We start from the raw sequence: 21231 nt of genomic DNA, 5'->3' as shown, positions 1-21231 counted from the left end.
GAGCACCGCTGACGGCTGCAGTGCTGGGGGTAGAGCGCACCTCCAGGGCGTCGCGGCACTGCCCCAGCCGCGGCCCAGGGTAGCGTGAGGGGTGAGACAAGGAGAGAGGCTGCGGTAGGGGCGGCGGGAGCGGCGGCGGCGATGATTTCTTCCCTCCTTCCTGCGAGAAGGAGCGCTGGTGGTGGGGGAACGGCTTCTGGTAGCGGACCGCGGCCCACTTCCGGCTCGGCGGCCAAGAGGAGCGGGTAGGGCGGGAGTAGCGGGCCGCGGGCCGGGCGCGGAGCTGGGCCCCGGGAGGGCCGAAGGAGGGAGCGCGGAGGGCGGGAGGGCCGAGCGCGGCCTCCGGAGCTCCTCTGCTCGAGTGAGGGCGCGCCGTGGGCAGACCCACAGCGGCCCCTGTTAGAAACATAAGTAGTTACCGCCTCACGGGTGCGTGTCTTTTCTCCCCCCCGCAGAAGCAGCAGCAATGTAACTGCTGAGTGCCAGCATTACATCCTGGTGTGTCGTGGAAACAGGCCAGTGAGGCTCTGAGGGACAGCGTTCTTGGCAGTCGTAGTTTCCTTCATTCAGAGTGTCACCCCAGCTCCTGTTGCTGCCCAAAGCCTAGCGCTTTCCCCTGCGATAAAGCTCCTCTGTACCACAGTATTTGGTAGCCTTCTCCTGGGCTCTCATAAGTGACCTGTGTAAAAATGCTGCGATATTGGGGCGAGATTCCAGTTTCATCTAACCAGGCCAACCGCAGCTCCTTTGACCTGCTTCAGCGTGAGTTCCGTACCGTGGAAGTCCAAGATCCTCCGCTGCACCAGCCCTCTGCAAACAAGCCCCGTCCCACCACCATGCTGGACATCCCCTCGGAGCCCTGCAGCCTCACCATTCACACCATTCAGCTCATCCAGCACAACAGGCGGCTGCGCAGCCTCATCGCCATGGCTCAGGCTCAAAACCAGCAGCAAGCGGAGGGCATAAAAGCTGAAGACAACGAACCTCTGCCATCTTGTCCAGCCTCTCCACCTCTCCCTGATGACCTGCTTCCTCTGGATAGCAAAACCCCCAAAATGCCATTTCAACTGAGGCACAGTGACCCAGAGAGTGATTTCTACAGGTGTGTTGGTATTTCTTTGGGTTAGTTCTTGGCTGAAGGAAAGCTGAGTGTTTTTAAATATATATGTAGTTACATCAATTCCCTTAGGCTGAAGGGTCAAACACTTGTATTTAAAGTATGAAACAAGCTTCAAAAAGGAAAGATTTAGTTTTCTCCTGTGTGGATAACGTGCACATTATTTAAAATAAATGTGCTTTTCATTTCCACTATAAAATGTGGATGTGTAGTGCTGATTTCTGCCTTGTTAGTGCTACAGTAAATGTTTGTGAATGGTTTTGTTGTCTTCAATGGTATTTTGACAAGTTTAGTTATAGGATATGAAGGCCTATTTAGGTCACTTACAATTAAACTTGCCTTATTGCAACTGAAAATCTGGAAGACGCAAGACTAGATCTTGGCTGTTTAGTGGTAGGTTGTGGAAAGATGATTTGAAACATATTTGTAAGATTTCAGTGGCCAAGGACCTGAGATGTAGCACCTGCACATTTTACCCTATTTGTTAGTTTTATGCTGGTCAGAGGTGGTGATGAGCTCTGATACTGACTCCACTAGCCAAGGGCTGGACAAAATGTAAAGGAAGGTTGCACCACTTTTACCTCAGCAGCCAATCTTTGATTAAATAGTGCTGCCACCACCTCCCTATCTACCCTTCTGACAAGCACTAAATTCACAAGGACATGTTGCGTCTCTTGCAGGATCTCGTGGTACTTTGTAGGTTATGTGCGTTTAAATTCAGGGATAAATCCTCACTACTGTACCTTCCTGTTCTTAGACTGAAGACTGTGCACCAATGGACATGATGTATGAGAGGATAATACATTTTAGTTTTTAAAATGGGGAGACTGTGCATTAGTGAAATAGAATTTACCAGTTAAATGCCTCAGAGATCTTTAATGGCCTGAGGTTGTATAAAATGCATTTCATTACATGATGATCCTTTTGGTAACATAGTCTGTCTGAAAACTAGGGTGATTCTTTCTTGCTGTTTGTGGAGGAACACCATCATCTTTGGAACAAATAAAGTAGTTAGCCAGGAGGGGTGAAGGGAAATACGATTGTGTGAGAATGAAGTCTGAGCCCTGTGACTCCTGCTCTTTCTGGCCCTGTAGTTCGTAGACCTGAGCAGTGCTCTGCCCTGTCTTCCCTGGTGCTTTCAGCTTTACGTTCAGTTTTCTGTGGCTCTGTCCATGTTTTGGGGGGCTGTTATGTCTTTTTGTTGTCCCTTGTGAGTTTCTGGGCTCCAAGTAAAGAAATGTTATTTAGCAGTCAGCCACATGGGGGAGTTTAAAGACCAGATTGTAAAAGCTGCATAGACAATTTTGAAATGAAATGTTTTGTGGCTGACAGCGGATTTCTAATGAGCTGCAGTGTAGCGTAGAATTTAATTTTGTGCTTGCTAAACCAAACACATTTACGCTTTTCCAGAAGGAAAGCTTTGAGTTTGTTGTTGCGTGTTTGTTCTTAACTGTTTTAAGACACTTGCATGCATTGAGAATAGCAGGTGCTGTTGTAGTAGTAAAAATAGTTATATGATTTGCTAATGTTTGCTCTTAGTGTGTAAAAGCAAATTAAAGGCCATTCTTCCTCTTGATAAAACATGGCAGTGCTTATTTTTATGCTGCCTTCTGAAGCGCCATTGTGAGTGTTACAGTATTTGAGTGAATACGTATTTTAATTCAATTTTCTTTGGCAGTAACCTGGGTTTGAGAAGAAGCAGTGCACACACCTATTTAGACATAGAAGGAAAGGAAGATAAGAGTGGCAAGCCTGAATAAGACCACAAGTGTCTTTAATGTAGATATGTCCTCTTCTGTTGCCTTGTTATTCATTGTCATCATTTGACCTTGCACCCTTGTCTTTTATTTTTCTATCTCCCAGGTTCATTCTGTGTGTCCCCCATGTCCTGTTCCCCCATCCCTGTAGCCCCTACCTCCTCATCCTTTTGAGGTGAGGAAGAGGCAGAACCTAATTCGCTGCAATTTTCCAGTTGTTTTGGTTTTTCCAATCCCCCCAGATCTGTACCACCAGCAGTTTTAATGCTGTTCCTTTCCTCCATTTTTATAAATATATTGAGACAAACCTTGATTCTGGCACAGATCCACAAGGGAAGACCTGGACTCCACAGTGGAGATCTTTCATATACTTGCCTGTTGATGGATTTGGAGGACTCTAGTTAGTTTATGAAGCAGGCTTTCCATTTACAGAAGCTATCTGGGCTCTCTGAGAGTAACGTATTTACCCATATGTCCTCTAATTCTGTTCCTATGATTTCTTTGAATTTCTCTGATGAACCAGAAGATATCAGGCTTCCCAGCTTGCAGCTCTTCGCATCTCTTCTGAATTTCTTAAAATGTTTTCACGTTTTCTGTCTTCTGGTCCTCATGGGCCAAGGCAGTTTAATGCAAGAGGTGACTCACCACAGCTATTCAGTTATTTCATCCTTGAATTCCTTTAGTATTCCTAGATGAATTACCATCTGGTCCTGCTGATTTGCAACTGTTGCTGTTACAGTTCTTGGAATACGTGATAAGGGATTAACATTTGGTTTTGGTTGGTATAGAAACAGACGGTGAGCTCAAAGTATTACTGATGAAGAATGAGCAAGGAACTTTAGGCTTGAAACTACCATTTAAACAGGAGGCTTTTACCACAATATGGCTGCTAGCTTTTTCTTCTCTGTTCACCTTCCTCCAATTAGCATGGATCCATCTTCAAGAGAAACCTAACCTACTCATTATGTGCTGCCTCAGATGCTTTTTCTTGTGTGTGCATGCTTGGTTTCCTAACAGATTTCTCTACTATTCTCTCATTTGCATTCCTGACCACATGGGATGTGTGCTTTGCATAGAAGGATAATCTGTGTACAAAACTGGGAGCTTGCAGTGGGAAGACAGTTCATGGCAGAGGGGCTTGTAGTTAAGAAATGTCTGTACAGAGGTAGGGGAGCACGTGTCGATGGGATAGCAGGTTTAACGTTGGGAAGGGTTTGGAGCAGTGGTAATTAGAGCAGGCAGAACATAACTTCCTCTGATGGACTAAGCCCTTTGGCTTACTTCCCAAACTGTCTGGTCTTCTGGGTTGTGCCACTGGGACACAACTTATTTTTGCTGTTACTTTGCGATAATCTATTGAGCAGTTTCTTTTTATGCATTTGCAGCCTTCTGTAGGCACAGCAAAGCTATTTTAAAAGAGGGTTGATCAGGTAGAGGTCGAAAGAAGCCCTTTTCCAAAAGGAAACAACTTTCTGGCTTGCGTTAGTGTGTTGTGTTCTTTGGTGCACTCTGACTAGTATAGTCTTGTTTTTCCAATGTTCTTCTTTATTCTACTGTTTTGGGAAAATGGCTCTGAAATGACTCTGTTGCGCCTCATTTGGTAGAAATTTAAGTCCACAGTGTAATGTTTCATAAAATTGATGTGTTCATAGGAAAAACAATCCCTCCCTCCATCTGCTGCTAGCTTATGCTCACCTAGAAGGGAGCAGAGCACTTCAATCTGTTACTGCAGTTGAGTGAACCTCAGCTGTTGATCCTGGTGCTGACTTAGCCCAAACACTTTCCCCTGAAGATAGTGGTATGGGAAATGAATAACAAGGTCTCCTTACCTCTAAGAAAAATAGTCTTATGGGAGAGGAGCTTGGGTGAATGGGCTGTGGTGTCTCTGGGGAATGGTTTGTTGTCATGTTAACTGGCACCATCTAGTGTTGGTGACTCATACAGAAAAATACAGAACTCTACTGGGAATACAAAATTGAAGAGTGACAAGTTGGCCAGTATTTGTGATAAATCTTGTGCTATATATTCTGTAGAGGTGATCACCTCCAAGTCACAGGCCTAATTGCCAGTTTTGTTTCTCTCTGGTAATGGATCTTTAGGGATCTTGTTTACTTGCAGCTACATGACCCTGGTAATACGTTAAGTAGGTTTGGCATTGGATGGTTGCTGGATGGGGAGCCTTTCAGGAAAGCAGTAAGTGCTGCAGAAGGTTGCATTCTGCATAATGATAGTATCTGGAAGAGTGCTTTTGTAGGTGCTGAGTGTCTGGATGAGATCTAAGACCAAGGCTCTTTAGCTATAATCATCAGGGAAAAGAAGTTTCCTGGTCGTTTTTGGGAAGGCTTGACATTAGATAGCTGCTCTCAACTTAAATGTGTCTGTATGGCTGGTTTTGTTTAAGTGTAGTCTTATCAGACAGTACCTGAAAGTTAAAGGAGATAAAGACAAAGGTATTTTCTCATTTTTTGATTTCCTTTAACATCTTCAACAATATTTCCATTTTTGCTGTTTAGTCAGGCTTTTAATCATCCTTCTCTATTGTTTATTGTGGGAAGCAGGAAAATAAGAGAAGAAAATACAAGAAAAACAAAGGAAAATTGACTGACCTTACCAAGAACAAGAGGTGAGGATTTGAATTTGAGTACAATACCTGAAATTTCTTTTCTCTCTGTCTTTAATTGATTAGATTTCAAGTTGATTATATCCTTTTCAGCATAGTGACCTAGCTGCATTTTAATGCTGGCAATTAGTTTCTTTTCCTCTAGGAGTTTAGAAGAGATATAACATTCTCTGCTGCTTCTGAGCAGTGATATGCATTGCTAAATGGTTGTTGTGTTCTGCTTCACAAGCAGCTGACTATCCTGCTTGGGCTTGCCAAAATCCGTGTCTAGTTAAGTTCGTCTAGTGTTTTGAGTGAATGGCAGAGTGTCAATAATAGCTCTTTATTCGTCTCTGTATTAATAGTAGTCGGGTGTTCAGTGTTTTTGGTAGCATAAAATGCTACCATCAACTGATGGCTTCTGGACAGCTACGTATGTCCGTTATATGTGCTAAAAATTAAGAGATTCTTTTTTTACAGGCATAAATTTTGATGGTCTTTTTCTGGTTGGTTTTTTTTTTTTTTTCACTGGTGGTTTTTTCTGTTGTAGCCTCCTGGTCCCAGTGTTGTATGAGACATATGGTTGTTTGTGAACCTCAGAAATCTGTCACAGGGAGGTGGAGCAGGGAGTGAGGGAGATGTAAAATCAGTACGGGTGACACTTGGTTTATAAGGGAACTGATAATCTTTTAATTCTTCTAGTCAGAGCGCCTGCTGCTGTCTTTTCAAAGCAGTTACATAATCAAGGAGGAATTGGGATGCAAGTTATTTTCTAGCAATTAATAACTGGGATGAATCCGTGACTGGAGATCCACTTGCTGTTCTTAATATCCACTTAGAAGTGCCATCATCTGCTACTCTTAATATAGTGTGATCTCCCCTTTATTTGAATAATCACAAAGTGCTGAGCTGGTGTTCTTGAAAATGAATGATTTTGGCCCTGGTATCTCTTTAAGTTTAACCTTCCATTATCACTCCCCTGAAATACTGTCTTTTTTTACTGCTGTGTGTTTCAGTGGTTTTCAGTGGGTCAATTCTGAGGATCAGGGGGAGCTGAGGCTCTGTGACCCAGCATCTCAGTGAGACTGAAGGGTACCTAATGCACTCGTTGAGACAGAATAGTGAGAATTTTATGAAGGCATCAATGCTGTCTGTGTACTGTTTAATCACATCTTGTTACTGGAAGGAGTGTGTGATGATATGCAAGTAATGGAGGGTGAGAGTGAGGTGAATCTCGGGGTGGGCTCTGAAAATGTTGGGAGAAATTGATCAGAAACAAATGAAGGGTGAAATTGTTAGCTTAATTCTGACATTGGTGCTGAATGAAGTGTGAAAATGTATATAAATACCATACTTGCAGAAAGGAAATTTGATTTTTTGGCATCAACATTTGAAGACTCTGTTACTGTTACGGGCAAATACATTGCATGCATTTAATTGTGAGTTGAGAAACTGGCAGAAATATGTTTCCCTTTCAGTGGCCTTGCCTTACCTCATCCTTCTCTTCTTCCTGTGTGAAATTTCTATTTGTTAGCTCATCTTGATGAAAAATTCAGTTGCTTGACTGTAAATGAATGATGTTTGAAGCGCTCGTGTCAGGTTTTCTCTGTCTCTTCCCTCCTGTATGGTCACTCCTTCCTGCTTAGCAACACCAAGAAGAGAGATCTCAAACCCAAGGCCAGGGAATGCTGCTCCATGCCAGAACCTCTCCAGGCCTCCTCCCAGGGCCTAGTATTCATTTCTTAGGTTGCATACGGGCATACTTTCAATGTGATGCTTAGTGTCTGCTGGAAATGAGGTCAAGGACATGGTCTTTTTGGCTACAGTGTACCTTTATGAAATGCATGTGTATGCCATTTCTTGCTTTTTATGTGTCTCTTACATTATAAATTCAGATCTTGTTTATCCCAGAAGCCTTTGTATCTATTAGGCCTGTGACATCAGAGATAATAAGGAAGAGCAATGTAATTAACTGAGAGGGGAAATGATTTGCATTCATGTTATTTAAAATGCCTTTTTTTTTGTTTGTGTCAAGGACCCATTTAATTCTCATCTCCAGGAGAAAAGCTCTTGGGCGGGCAGGGAGTTGCTTAAGGGTTCAGGAGGCTTGCATCCCACATTCATGAATCACCCAAGGAATCTTGCAGCATTAGAAGGGAAAATGAGAACTGGCAGTGCTGATTTGGAGGGATGGAAAGAATGGAAAGCAGATAACCCCTTACTAGGTAGTATTCATATGTAATGGAGAAGCTGTGGACAACTCCAGACAATCTGCTTTCGCTTTGTACATCGCTTTATTACTGACAGTATCTCTTCAACCGATACATTGCTTTCAGTTTCTGGAGGTGTGCTATTTTTGTCTGTTCTGTTTTTCAGAGGAAAAGGGGAGCCAGTGACTGAGCTGAGTTGGTCCTCCTGCCGGCAGCTTCTCTACCAGTCCATGGCCACCATCCTGGCTCACACAGGCTTTGAGTGTGCCAATGAGAGTGTCCTGGAGACCCTGACAGACATTGCCCACGAGTACTGCTTGAAGTTCACCAAACTGCTGCGCTTTGCAGTGGATCGGGAAGCCCGCCTTGGGCACACCCCTTTCCCTGATGTCATGGAGCAGGTCTTCCATGAAGTGGGCATTGGCAGTGTGCTCTCACTGCAGAAGTTCTGGCAACACCGCATTAAAGATTATCACAGCTACATGCTTCAGGTGAGAAGAGTAGTAGGCACCTGACCGCACCAAGAAATGTACCCCCAATACAATTGCTTATTCCTATAGCAAGTCTGGGGTCTTACTAAGGTAAAATCCAATCAGGAAACCTCTTGGATGTGGAGGGGAGTCATCAAGGGAAAGAGAAACAGGATTTTTTTGACTGGAAGACAGAGCCCCTTATTTGTGTCCCTACTGGGGCTAAGAATGCTCTACTGGCTGTTTGTCTGGGTTTAAGAGGAGGCCCACAGCTCTTGAGTGGCCCAAAGAAAGGTGTCAAGTAGAAATAAAATCAGTACTGACTGACTAACTGAATTTTCTGCTTTAATGGGATATTTGGCTGCTTTCCATGTCAGAAAACAAGCAGACAAACAAAAATTACTAGGACATACAGTCGCTTGTGTTTGCTTCAGCAAGGGGTAACTTGCTTAAGCTTTAGGAGTATAAGGTAGTATTGTGCTGATCTGAGTTGTCACAGAGGTGCTACCTGCAACTCTAGAGAGGACTGTGCTTCTGTGGAGGAAGAAGAGGAGTTGTTAAATTCCTTGGAATAAGAGGTATCACATAAACGTAAGACTAAGGGTATGGTTTCTCTTAGTCCTTGTATACTATGAAATTAAAACATACGCATTTCATTTGAATGATGTAAGACTGTCTGTCATGGACTTGGAGAAATGCAAGGGTTTGAAGTAGGAATTTTACTCCTACTCATCAAAAACCAAGACTTGAATCAAGTAGGTAGCCTGTAACCAAAGGTAAAACCTGCCATCTCTTCCTCCTTGTCTGAGCAGATGAGTGCCAGTTGACTCATATCGGAGCAGCCACCTTGTGCTCCTTCTTTTCCCAGGGTTGGCACCTTGTGGCTTACAGAGACACTATAAATCAGACACACCTGTAATTGTGTATTTTGCGATGGACTCTGAGGTCTGTCCACAGTAGTCTCCGTATTTGGAAGTATATCTAGATGGGGAAATAGGCTTTGCTGTTCTTTTTCCTTCTTGCTTCTGCTGTTAAAAAGCCTTGGGATTTTCCTGAGCACAGTTTGCTGACTGTTGGGATTCAGTGGTATAAACAGGTATTTGTTAGATGCAGATGAAATCTGAAATTTTTAATTAATTGCTTACAGTTGTTAAGTTTCTAGAAGTACAGGCTGGTGCTAAATCTTATTCCTGTATTTGTTTCATTTCTCTCACTGGAGAAGGTTTGTGAGTTTTTTGCTGTGAATCTGGTGGAAAGTACCTGAGCTTTGCCTCAGATGGATATCTGAGCTGCTTATTTTTTAATGCTGGGGTAAATTCGTTGCTGGTGGATGGGGACAGCATTATAGGTAAAAACAAAGAGTAAGACTGAGACACTTTGCTTTTGTTTCATGCTCTGTTTAAATTTCTGGTCCTCATCATCTGTGTCTGTGAAATAAAGGTGCTCATATTTTTTTGCAGATGTGTTAATGGATTAAACCTCCCTTGTTACAGAACAGAAAGTGTTCTTAAAGAGGAAAAAAATGTCTTTTCTGTGTAGCTGGTAACCTGTTTACTTGTTCGTTCAGGTCAGATGTTAATAATATTCTGGGAACAGAGCGCACTGCAGTGTAATTGCCATCAGAGTCTCTGAAGTCACGCTGACCTTTCTGGCTTCTTTTTCACCCCCACTGATCTTTGACAGGTTAGCAAGCAGCTCTCTGAAGAATATGAGAAGATTGTCAACCCTGAAAAGGCAGCAGAAGACGCAAAGCCTGTGAAGATTAAGGAGGAACCTGTTAGTGATATTACTTTCCCCATAAGTGAGGAGCTGGAAGGAGATCTGGCTTCTGGTGACCAGTCTTTGCCCGTTGGAGTCCTTGGAGCTCAAAGCGAGCGCTTCTCTGCCAACTTAGAAGTAGAAGCTTCCCCACAGACTTCAGGTAGGGGTTTCTTGCTGCTCCTGGAAACAGTCCATCAGCAGCTGCATGTGACCTTGTTTCCATTTTTAATAGCAGAGGAGGGAGAGGAAGAAGAAATTTTGAGTTTTTACTAAAACATTTGAATGGGAGGGAAACCCTTACTTGCTTCCTAAATACAAACCCAAAGAATCAAAGGTATCAGTTGCTGGGATTTATTAAATATTTACTCCATTCCTGGACCCTGTAGAACACAGAATGCTTTTCATGGTGTTGCTTTTTAGGGGATGATTAAAGTTCTTGGCTTTGTTATTCATGTGAAGTAGATTGGTTTTCTACAGTGATGGCCCAAGGGCTTTGTTGTTGTTTTTTGAACTAGGGTATTTGCTGCAGATATCAGTACTGGGTTGGTTTTTTCCAGTCTGATGTAACAAAGACAATAATAACTTCTGGTTTTATGTATTTTAGTTTAAAAGAGACTAGAGTTTATCCTTATTTCTACTAAGGAGATTACTGGATTTTTTTTTTCCTTTTTTTTTTTTTCTGGGTAGTTTTGGATTCTTGTCCAAAGATTCATGTTACTAAAAAGTTGAAGGCCATGTTCCTTGTGACTGAAGTAAATTCAAGACCCTATATAGTTTAGGCACTGAATAAATTATGGAAATACTAATGATGCTTGGTGTAGCCCTCCATAATCAGAAGTCACCCTGGTAGTGACAGCCATCATTTTATGAAAGCTTAGAAGGGACTTACAAGAAATGGGCTCGTGGGAGCCTCTCCTATTCTAGCATCTCTACCCCAAAGGCTGCTGTAGTTAGCTGAGGCCATGGAAAGTGAAATGGTGAATGAAGTAGTGGGGTTATGGAGGCTGCACTCTTTTCCTTAAAGTGCCATCCCTTGATGTTGGCATTGAGCACGCTGCCAGCATGGGAGAATCTGCTATGTTGTACCTTTTCTATGTCCATATACAAGTTTTACTCTGTGCACCATTTAGTGGTGCAAAGTCTTCTGAAGAATGAAGAAGACATTCTTCTCCCAAAGAAGAGCCAGTTTTGAATTTTGTATAGAATCTTCTGAACTCTGGAAAGCCCTGTGATAATTGCTGTTTCACTTAAAAATCTGGTTAAAAAACAATGAAGCCTGTCCTCCTATTAACTCTAAACTAAGTAGCATATATAGTGTGGTTAGAGTATACCCCTGAGTCCATTAGTTGTTGGGTTTTTTTCCAAATAGCACATTGTGCTGAGTTTTAAAAAGCTGATGTTTTTCTGGAAGCTCATATTGTTTTCCAGAGTACCTCTGAAATGTGAAGTGGTCGCATTTTTGTGGGAGAGGGAACCGCAGACTCCTCTGGCCCATCTGGGGTTGTGAGTGATTCATCTGGAAAGCTTTGTATTAGCATCTACCACTTGAGACCCAGAGGTTAGCATGCTAGCTGTATATTAAATGCCTCTTGCCTCTTTGATACTGAATTGATGTTTTCTAATTAAGAATACAAGTGCTCTGTTCCTCCCTGAAAATCCCCCTTCACTTCACAAGGGCCTTTGGAAATCTCATCGCTGTGAGAATCCCAGTCTAGAGCTGGGTAGGCTGGAGAGTGTAATATCATAAGGAGCGAAAAAAAGCTGCTGCAATTAGGACACCACCATCTCGAAAATACAAGTGTGAGGCCCACAGAGAGGGCAGCAAGGCTTCAATGTCTAAGGGCAAAACTCTTGTTACAACCGTCGTGTTCTGCTCGTGTTTCTGCTTATAGCTGATGTTGCGGCTGTGGGCTAGCTGTTTTAATTTCACTGCAGTCAGGGAAATGGAGGCAAACTTGGGGACCTTGTTCCTCCACCCAGCAGGATAACATGAGGATTAGCTCATTTGTAAAGTACTTTGAAGTTTAAGTGCTTTGAAGATGAAACATCCTGTGTCGATGCTTAAGTACTTTTAGTCCTTAGTGACACTCTCAATGACAGGTGATAGAGCTGAAAGGAATAAGGCTGAGCAATGAAGAGCAATTGATGGAAGAAAGACACAGGTTTAGTGAGCATCTTTGATTATTTTGTAGACTGGAGCTGCAACTCTGGAACTGATAGTGTTTTAATGATGTGTCCATTGCTGTTGAGAGAAATACATTTACTTATAATTAACATAAAAAGGACTTTTCATTAAGGCAACTGGACACCAGCGAGTACTTTCCTTCTGGCTTGCTGTCTAACTGCTGAGCTAATGTAGGCTGTGTTACCTCGAAGGTCTCCTTAACCCTGGTTTGGGCTAAGCTGCTATGGAAAAGATCCTGACTCTTTCATAAGGAGAATTCTCAGTACAAACATGTGGTGGTAGATTTGTTCTCTGTGTAATTGCTACTAATGAGGAGTAGTATATTGATAACAGGGAAGAGTAGTAGGTTGGGCTCAGTGCAAGAGGTTTGGTTGTGCTTTCAAACTGCAGTGAAGCTCCTTGAGACACAAAGTTTGGAAAACTTATTAAAACTGGTTTCCAAGGTTTGTTTATTTTCCATGTGAATTCAACCCCACACAAGAGGGACCAGATTTAAAAGTGAAAAGATTTCCAGCTTTGTTCAGTTCTGGGCTGTTTATGTCCATCTCAGGAAGGAGCCCAATTAGTATATTTTTAGTAGGATTTTTGTCTCTCTTAAAACTGTAAATAAGCAGAAATAATGCAATCTATAATTACTGCTCTTGGAGAGAAAAACATTTGCTGTTATGAAGAAATATGGTTTCATAGTCTTGTACAGAAAATCCTCAATCTGCTCAGATTGCACACTGGTCCAAAATAGCCCAGGGGAGCTACTTCTCAGCAGGGTGTCTGCAAGGTTTAGCCAAGAAGATTTCTTTTCATTCTGCTGAAGGATGGGATAAGTCCTGTGGGTGTTGAGTACAAGGAGGCAGGCAGTTGAGTGGCTGACTGCAGCTCTTATGTCCCTGCATGTCAGTGCTGGAAGCTCATCTGCCTACTCCTCTGCCCTCACTTCACTTCCCCTGCAGAGGTCCAGTATGTCTGACAGGTTAAAGGAGGTTGCAGACATTGCAAGGACCTCGTCATCATGAATAACTTCTGCACTGCCTTGAAGTCCTGCTTATGCAGGCTCTAGTCCATGTGCTGTTGGTGTACTCATTGCTGCTGAGACAGTCCTGGAGAGTGATGTGGGCTCTTTAAGTTGTTGGTTCTTCTCAGGCAGAAAGCCATGTGGAGAATTGCTATGAAAGGATAGCATCATATTTTCTAGAGCAACAATTACTGGATTATAAAAAACCCAAAACCAACATATTTTTTAATTTATTGTTTCACTTATTGCTTGATGTGTTTTGTTTGTTTTTCTCCCAGCCTAGTTCACCTGTAGCTTTGTTTTTGCTCTTTTACCTGTGCTGCTGTCTTGCATTTGCTGTTTGTGATCTGTCTTTTTACTCGGTTACTACTGTGTGTTTTTTCTTTCTCCAGGGGCTGAGGTGAATGCTTCCCCCCTCTGGAACCTGGCACAGGTGAAAATGGAGCCACAGGAAAATGAGGAGGCTAATGTGCATGGCCATGGGGTCCTAGGCAGTGATGTCTTTGAGGAACCGATGTCAGGCATGAGTGAAGCTGGGATGCCACAGAGCCCCAATGGCTCTGAGAGCAGCTACGGTTCTCATTCTGCTGACAGTCTGATGGGATCCTCGCCTGTCTTCAACCAGCGCTGCAAGAAAAAGATGAAGAAGATGTGAAAGAAACAGTCTTTTTATTAAGTCCTGGTGGTATGTAATAGACTTGAAACAAACTGAGAGAGTATTGTGATGGCTATGATTCATAAACAGGGCTGGCCCTGATGTGTGAGGGACCTTGCATAAAATTATTATGAGGCGTTTGACATGTGGTGCTCTTCAGCTCCCCTCTTTGCTGGCTTCTCTACTCCATCCTGGCTCAGAAGATTGAAGATCACCCTATACATTTGATGGTGGCAAGGCTTGCTTTGGCAGATTAATCTTGAAGTTGCCAGTGGAAAGTAGCTGTGAGGAGATGTGCTAAGTTGTAGAATCATTGAATATTTTGGGTTGAAGGGACCTCTTGACGTCTCTAGTCCAGCCCCCTGCTTGGAGCACAGAGCAGGGTATTTCACTGGTTGGGGAATATCACTAATGATTATAATGGCCTAGCAAAGATGGTGTAGAGCAGCCTCACAGTGCCATCAGCCAGCTCCTTCAGTGCCTTCAGATGTCTAGTTCCATGGACTTAGGTATGTCCAGTTGGCTTAAGTTCTTGTGAACTCTATCTTCCTCTACAGTAGGTAATGCTTTACTCCCACACACTCTGCTAGAAGACCGAGGGACCTGGCAGGCCTGAAGGCAGACCAAATCAGTCAAAACAGGCAAAAAAGGTGTTGAGTACATCAGCCTCAAAGTACAAAGAGCATCCTTCATCACCAGATTGCTTGCATTGTTGAACAGTAACCCCATTTTCTTTAACCTTTCTTTTGCTTCCGGTGAACTTAAGAAATCCCTTCTTCACATTTCATAGCAGTTTCAACTCCAGCTGAGCTTCAGCCTTTCTAATTGTCCCTGCACACTTGGGCTGTGTCTCTATATCCCTGCTGGCCAGCCCATCCTCACTTCTGCTTCTGTGTACTTTTTCCTTTGTGTTTGAGCTCAGTCAGGAGTTCCTTTGTCACCTGTGCTGGCCTTCTATCATGCCTGCTTTAATTTCTGCTCATCAGGAAGGACTGTTCTACTTTGAGAAAGCTGTCTTTCAAGATAAGGCAGCATGCTTGGGCCCCTTTGGGAGGTCAGGGCAGTCTCTCTTGAGATCCTGCCAAGACATTCCTTGAATAAACCAAAATATGTTGTCCTAAAGGTTCAGGACTTTGTCTTGTACTCATTACTGAAGATTTTAAATGCCACAATTCCATGTCTGCTGCAGCCAAGACCTTTGCATTCTACACTAATTCTTCCTTGTTAGAAAAAAGTCCATCAGAGCTTCTTCCCTAATTGATTTATTGATCATCTGGTCAGGGAAGTTGATGTGGTTTTCTGGAGAGAATGAAGCAGCTTTTACTATGTGGTGTGAGGCAATATTGGCAATGCAAACTTTTCCTTTGCTGTCATTGGATTGAGCGCAGCAACTTCAGGCTGGCTGAGGTTTCGTATTCAAAGTTGTTATCTTGACAACTTAGTCTGAAACAGAATCTGTTTTGCTCCTTTCTTTTATGGCTCAGCTGACTGATGGCATTTTTTTTGTTCTGCACAATCCTCAGTTGATTAACTTGGTCTTTAACTTGATTCAGAGTATATCTCTCTCAAAAAAGCTAGAATGAACGTGAACCAAGAATGAACAGCCACTTAAACTGGCTTTATACCTGTAACCCCTTAGGAGGTTTGAGGGAGATTTACCAAACCTCCCATTTGTCCTTACAATTGCAAGTTTATCTTTTGAAAGAACGAGCTCCAGGCATAGTATTTTTGTTTATGTATAGCATGCCTAGCCTTAATCTTTTCTCCTAACTGTATTTCTCTTCCACTTTATAGAGGTGGAAGCCAAACATGAAATTCCTCAATGTCTTTTAAGAATGTGTGACCACAGGCTTTTATGGACATTGGAGTTAAAATTGCCCATCACAGTTTTAAAGGTTTCTCCTGGGAGGTAAATTCCAGCTATCTGAAGCCTAGTCAGTAGTAGAAGAGTGTACCAGTGTATCAGGAAATCTTCATTTTGATTCCCTTTGAGTCACCATTAGACAAGCTTCAATGTCCCTGTTTTCTCAGCCAGTAGTATTTGCCTCTTAGAAGTGTGTTTGAGATTTGGTTACTCTTCAGAAAAGGCACTGTGATCATTCAGGGTTTTGTGAGAGTTGTGAGCTTTGCTTCCATTTTGGTAGGACTGGCTGGCTGGAGAATGCCTACATGGACACTGAAATGTTACTGACCTGTATGATTCTGTTTTTAAGCAAAACTGCTTGTCATGAACAAGTGCAGCACAACTGTGCTGTTCAACTGCCCAGGTACAAGGAAGACATTTGAAGTGATATCTTCTCGCTCAATTTTATATGTCTATATCTAAATTTGTTCCTGTTGGCCCCATTTGCAGCTGAAGAGAAATAGTTATTCTTAGGTTGCAGTTCATCTGCCTTGAAGTATAAAGCAGGTCAGATGAATGGCATTTTTAGAAATGTATGTTTTCCCTTTGTGTGCTCATAAAGTGACTTCGACTTGAGTACCTCAGCTGAAGACATCCACACCATCACACATCAATAGACCCACCATCAATATCTGGCTTTAGCCTTTCCTGTATGGGAATCAGAGGAGACTTCCTGCTGCTGGGCTGGTGCTTTTTGTTTTCTACACGTTTAGTAGAGCTTGCTGTTCAAATGGCAGTACAGGGCTAAAAGGAGGCTGCCCATCTGTCTAAACCAGCAGACCCAGCCTTCTCCACAACACAGAGAACATGCTAGGCTGGGGCCTTGAAGCTCAGCCTGATTTGGGCCTTGTGTCTTTGATACTGTGGGAGGACAGCTGTCATTGGCAAAACATCTACAGAGAAAGGCCCAAACTGTTGTAGTAAAGTATTCTTGAGGTTGGGGCACCTATGCAAAGTCCCTTGCACTATTCTCAGTAGCTAGAGGACAGAATGACTGCTGCCAGCATCACTTTTCATTTGCAAGATTTCAAATGGGCTAAAAATATAAATCTAATGTTCTCCAGGGGCTTTGGTTACACCTCCTGAGTGTCAATCTTAAGTGCTTCCTTTACACTGCTCACGTGCAGATGTTCTGTCTTACTTTTAATTGTGTTATTTTATTTTACATCACTTTCTCACACCCATTTCACTCTGTAGCACACACTCTGCAACAAGCCAAGAGTGTTTCAAGTATATTTAAACACCCTCCTTTGATTCAGCTCTGTTGTTGCAGTGTAAGAGAGAAGTGTTTGGGGTGCATGTTTATGCAGAGGTGCGAAATGCATCAGCATTGCTTGTACATTTAAAAATGATGGCAGAGTAAAATCTGTACCTCCCATTCCCCCGTTATGCTGTGTTGTGTCTGACATTTGTGTGCTTGATGTTTCTTTTTATACCTGTGGAAGCTTTACCTTTTTGGTGAACCCATCCCTCTGAACATTTACAGTCCTTGGATTTACAGTGGTGTTCATCATGTGTGAAACAGTGAAATTTCAAACCTAGCTCACAAACTGGGATACAGACACTATGCTCTCTTGATGAATCAAATAGAATTTTGCTAGGTGCTTATGCAGCCTTGGGCAACTAGTGAAGAGTTCATTGACCATGTAATGCCCAAATTTTAAGCCACAGTGAGATTATGCGGTGGGTTGGAATGTAGCTCGGCTCTGGCAGTTGTGGTTTTCTGCTGGTCGCAGGTAAAGCGTTCTGCTGACCCACCTGCCTCAGTAGTCTGCAGTTTTGTTGGTTCTTTCATCTTTTTTCCTTCTCTTTCCAAAGGTGAGAGGATGGCAAATTGGAATATTGCGTATTGGCCAAGTCCGGATCCAGTAGCATTGATGTCTTTAGTGAATTATTTTGCCATGATTGAAATTGGTGAGAACTTTGATATCAATTTGGAGAGCAAGATCTGTGAATTACTTGGCTTTTGAAGTGTTTTGCATGGGAATCATACAGGATCGTAGCTGAGAGCGCGCTGTGTGTCATATTCCTTTTTCCCTCTAGCAATACCTTTTTATTCCTTTTGAAGAGTTCTGCCTAGTACCCAACAAAGTCCACTATATAAATGGCAGTGTAACAATTTTAGTGTACAGCTGTACTGCAGACTGTGCTACCCAGTGATTTAATTCTAAGACCATCCATGCTAATTTGAATGTGCATAATGCTGTGCAGAAAAAAGAGCTGCTTCTTGCATAGAAATTTACAATTTAAAAAGAAAACAGGAAAATAAGATTAGGTAGGGTAGGTGAGGCCAATCTGATTACGTGCTTGATTCTGAGACTAATGGACATGTTATGTGTGAAGGATGTTTTACTTAAAATGTTTTTGTACATGCATGTGAATGAAATATGTAACTCTGCTTGTGTTTGTGTGGAGCAAAACTGCTTGGAAATATTTCAGGGTTGGTTTTTTTTTTCCTTGCTCTCCTGGAGAGAGTTTCTTTGTAATTTCTAATGAAGTAAAATAAAACAAATATTCAGAAATAAAAATCCTGAAGGTGTTGTCTGGGTTTTTGTGCTTATTCTGAAGAATGGCATGGTGAATGCAAAGGCCAGTCCTGGGCTTCTGACTACCCTTTGGAGGGATCTGGAGTACACCTTTTGCAGGTCTGAATAAGGTGCTGAGATGGTATCAGTGTTAATGTCACAGCTAAGAAGATGAGATGTTATTCCAGGATGCAGCCAGAGAAAATGGAAGTCTTGTTTTTCACAGGTGCTCCTGCTTCTGGGCCCCAGAAGTGTTATTAGTACCACAGGGCTAGTATTGTTATCACCTAGTACAAGCATGTGCTATTTTTGAAGCAACTATTTATATGTACTTTTACTACTTATATGACAGACTACCTAGGAGCCCTGCTCCAAGCCTGGTATTTTGCTCTTTTATGTGCTGGTCTACTTGTCCTACATGTTGCTTTTTTTCTCAGGGACTGCTTTAGACTGCAGTGGATGAAGCACAGCCTTTTTTCCCCCCTGCTCTGCTTGTCATGGTAGAGCTGAGGGAGGATGTCTGATGCTCAATAGCCCTGCTAAGTGATAGCAAATAGCACACCATGAATTAGGATACAGGCCTGTATTGCTTGCCTAGAGAGAGGGAGTAATAACCATAGTGGTTCCCATCACCCTTGTACCTGAGAGCAGTCTGCCCACACTGCTGCTGTCCTCCAAAGCCTATATTACTGAGTTAATTTCTCAGTCCATGTATGAGTCTGGCGCTGGGCTTTCCACTTCCCTGGCAGGGCCTGGAGGATGAGGACAGCAGTCAGCCATCCGGATCGCATCCACCAGATTAAAGCCCGAGCCCTGTTGCATCCCAGTTCTACCTCCCTCTGCCGCAACACCCTGGAGTGCCTGTGCTGCGGGAGCCTTGAATGTGCAGGTTGCTAGGAGCCTTGATGACAAATGATCTTTGGAGGGGGGGGAATCTCTTCCTTGTGCTGGCTCATGGGCTCACTGTGCCCATGACACTTGGCGCTGGTGGTCCACGGGCTGGAGGGTGGCTGTGGCCGCATGGTGGTGCTGGCCACACACCGCTGATGGGGGGCTGCCAGCCACGGGGATGCTGCAGCTCAGGGAGGGCTGCTTGCAGCTGCAATAGCAACCTCTCCCCTCCCCTAAAACCCCCAAACTCCAAACCATGTCATTTCCGTTGCCTCTTTTATATTGGAGATTAGAATCACCTCTTTGTTGCTATGGGAACTCTCACATGAAAGAAGACAATCTCATTACGAGTTATGATGAAATCTCCTTTGGGGTGGGCTCGGCGTCCTGTACCCTTGCAGTGGAGGGAGTGGGGCTGGGGGATCTGTGGCTGGGGGGTGGTGGGGCGGTCACCCCCTTTGCACTGATGCTTGGCAGTCTGCAGAGCTTGTGAGTCTTTCCCTCCGGGCTCAGCAGGCCAGAAACAGACCCTGCTTGTGGACCAGCCCTTCCCCTTGGGAATCAGCTCCGGAGTCATGGCTGCATCACTGCTGCACCTGAGCCCTTGCTCCGGCATATGTGTGGGGTGTCATTGCAAGAGGTACTAGGGCCCCAAGAGTGAGCTGGATGAAAGACTTGGGTGTTGTGAGGGGTCATCTTTGCTTCTGGTGCCTGTCAGAGCTCTGGCATTCACTCTTCTATTGTACAGCAGTCCTGGATTTCTCTAGTGAAGAAAAGAAGGAAGGAAGCCAGTTGCCAGTAACTCTTAATGCCTAAAGAACATTACAAGAAACAATTCTAATCTAAAAAGCTTTAGTTTTCAAAACCCTTCTAAGGCTTCCTCATACCCTCTAAAGAAACAAAGGCACACTTGCACTTCTCACTTCTTTGATGGTCACATTGAAAGCAGTGTGGTTGTATTTATACTGTGGTATCTGAATTAAATTTGTTTGATATAGTTGAAATATCACAGCCCTATACGGATGCCCTATAATAGAGTGTATTTTTAAACAGGCAGGTAGGATAAAATATAATTGTTTGTCTACTGAATGAATATTTTCTGTGGCAAAGAGTGAGCAAACCAGTTACATCTCAGTATATCCAAATCTTCCATGACTTCAAAGAAACCAGAGAAATTAGATGAATGAAAAGACATTCTCCTTCATATATTCAGATTCTTTAGCCCAAAGCTCAGAGACCTTCCTGCACTCATTTCCAGTCTTTAAAAAAAAAAGAGCTTTGCACAACAGATCAGGGGGAGCACTACAGCTCTCAGCAATGATTTCTGTTCCTCTTCATGTCTTGCAATTCTGTTTTCATGCTTGGTTTTGACAAGCTATATTCTTCTTGGGATGGGTGCAAAATGTACTTCCATAATGAATGAATGTCCTTCTTCTTATAGAGCATCTAATAAGGTACCCTATAAGGTGCCTATCTATCTTACAAGGCATCTAATTAGACAGAATCACCCCTTGAAAATCTATTAACTAATGGCCTGGTCTTACTGAGTACTCCTGAGGCAAGTGGGAATTAAAGATGCTTGATCTTGCAATTGTGGGCCAGAAAGGTGATTACTTGTTGTCCTGGCACAGACCCTTATGCATAGATTATATTTATTTCATAAATTTCTCATGAGCCTGGCATCTTCCAGAGTATTAAGCAGCTTCAGAACCTACAGATACGGGCTGTTTGTGGGAGTTTCTAGGGTGCTCTAATGAGGCACAAAGGTAATTCTGCAGAGTCATGCTGGAAATAGATGTGTACCAGTGAGCACCAGTGTGGGACTGTGAAAGAACTAAAGTTTCTTTTTGGAAAGGCAGATGGAAGTGACAGTGACAGGAAATCTGTGAGCAGCCTCACCTGGAGGGAAAACATGAGCTCTTGGAGCATCTACTGAAAATTCATACAGGGTGAAGGATCTAAAAGCGAAAGGAAAAGGAAAGGCAGAGAAAAGAGAAAGATGAGGCAAATTCTAGGAACTGCAAAAGTTAAAAAATACAAGTCTTGATTCCTCTCTCTCCCCCTGCCCTGAATCCTGCTGCATCCATGAGATTTCAGTGATGCAAAGTGACCTAGGAAAGACTGAAGAGATGGAAAGGGCAATCTGTGT

General features: G+C 43.1%; 1 protein-coding gene across 2 annotated transcripts; it reads left to right on the top strand.

Moving 5' to 3' along the window:
• The first annotated feature begins 12 nt into the window (after positions 1-12).
• SUPT7L (SPT7 like, STAGA complex subunit gamma) lies at positions 13-17960 on the top strand. Of its 2 annotated transcripts, XM_030499540.1 has the most exons (5): positions 13-245; positions 456-1102; positions 7850-8174; positions 9837-10074; positions 13501-17957. In XM_030499540.1, the coding sequence occupies exons 2-5, from the start codon at positions 690-692 to the stop codon at positions 13761-13763; spliced, it is 1239 nt and encodes a 412-aa protein (XP_030355400.1). In that variant the 5' UTR covers positions 13-245; positions 456-689; the 3' UTR covers positions 13764-17957. The 2 variants fall into 2 exon arrangements, with proteins under 2 accessions (XP_030355400.1, XP_030355399.1); XM_030499539.1 differs by lacking the exon at positions 13-245 and having other exon boundaries at positions 298-1102; positions 13501-17960.
• Positions 17961-21231: the final 3271 nt, after the last annotated feature.

This window comes from Strigops habroptila, chromosome 10 (assembly GCF_004027225.2).
Source record: "Strigops habroptila isolate Jane chromosome 10, bStrHab1.2.pri, whole genome shotgun sequence".
In the NCBI taxonomy this organism is placed as follows: Eukaryota; Metazoa; Chordata; class Aves; order Psittaciformes; family Psittacidae; genus Strigops; species Strigops habroptila.
Note: the sequence above shows the minus strand (reverse complement) of the source record. Positions and strands in the feature narration are given on the sequence as shown.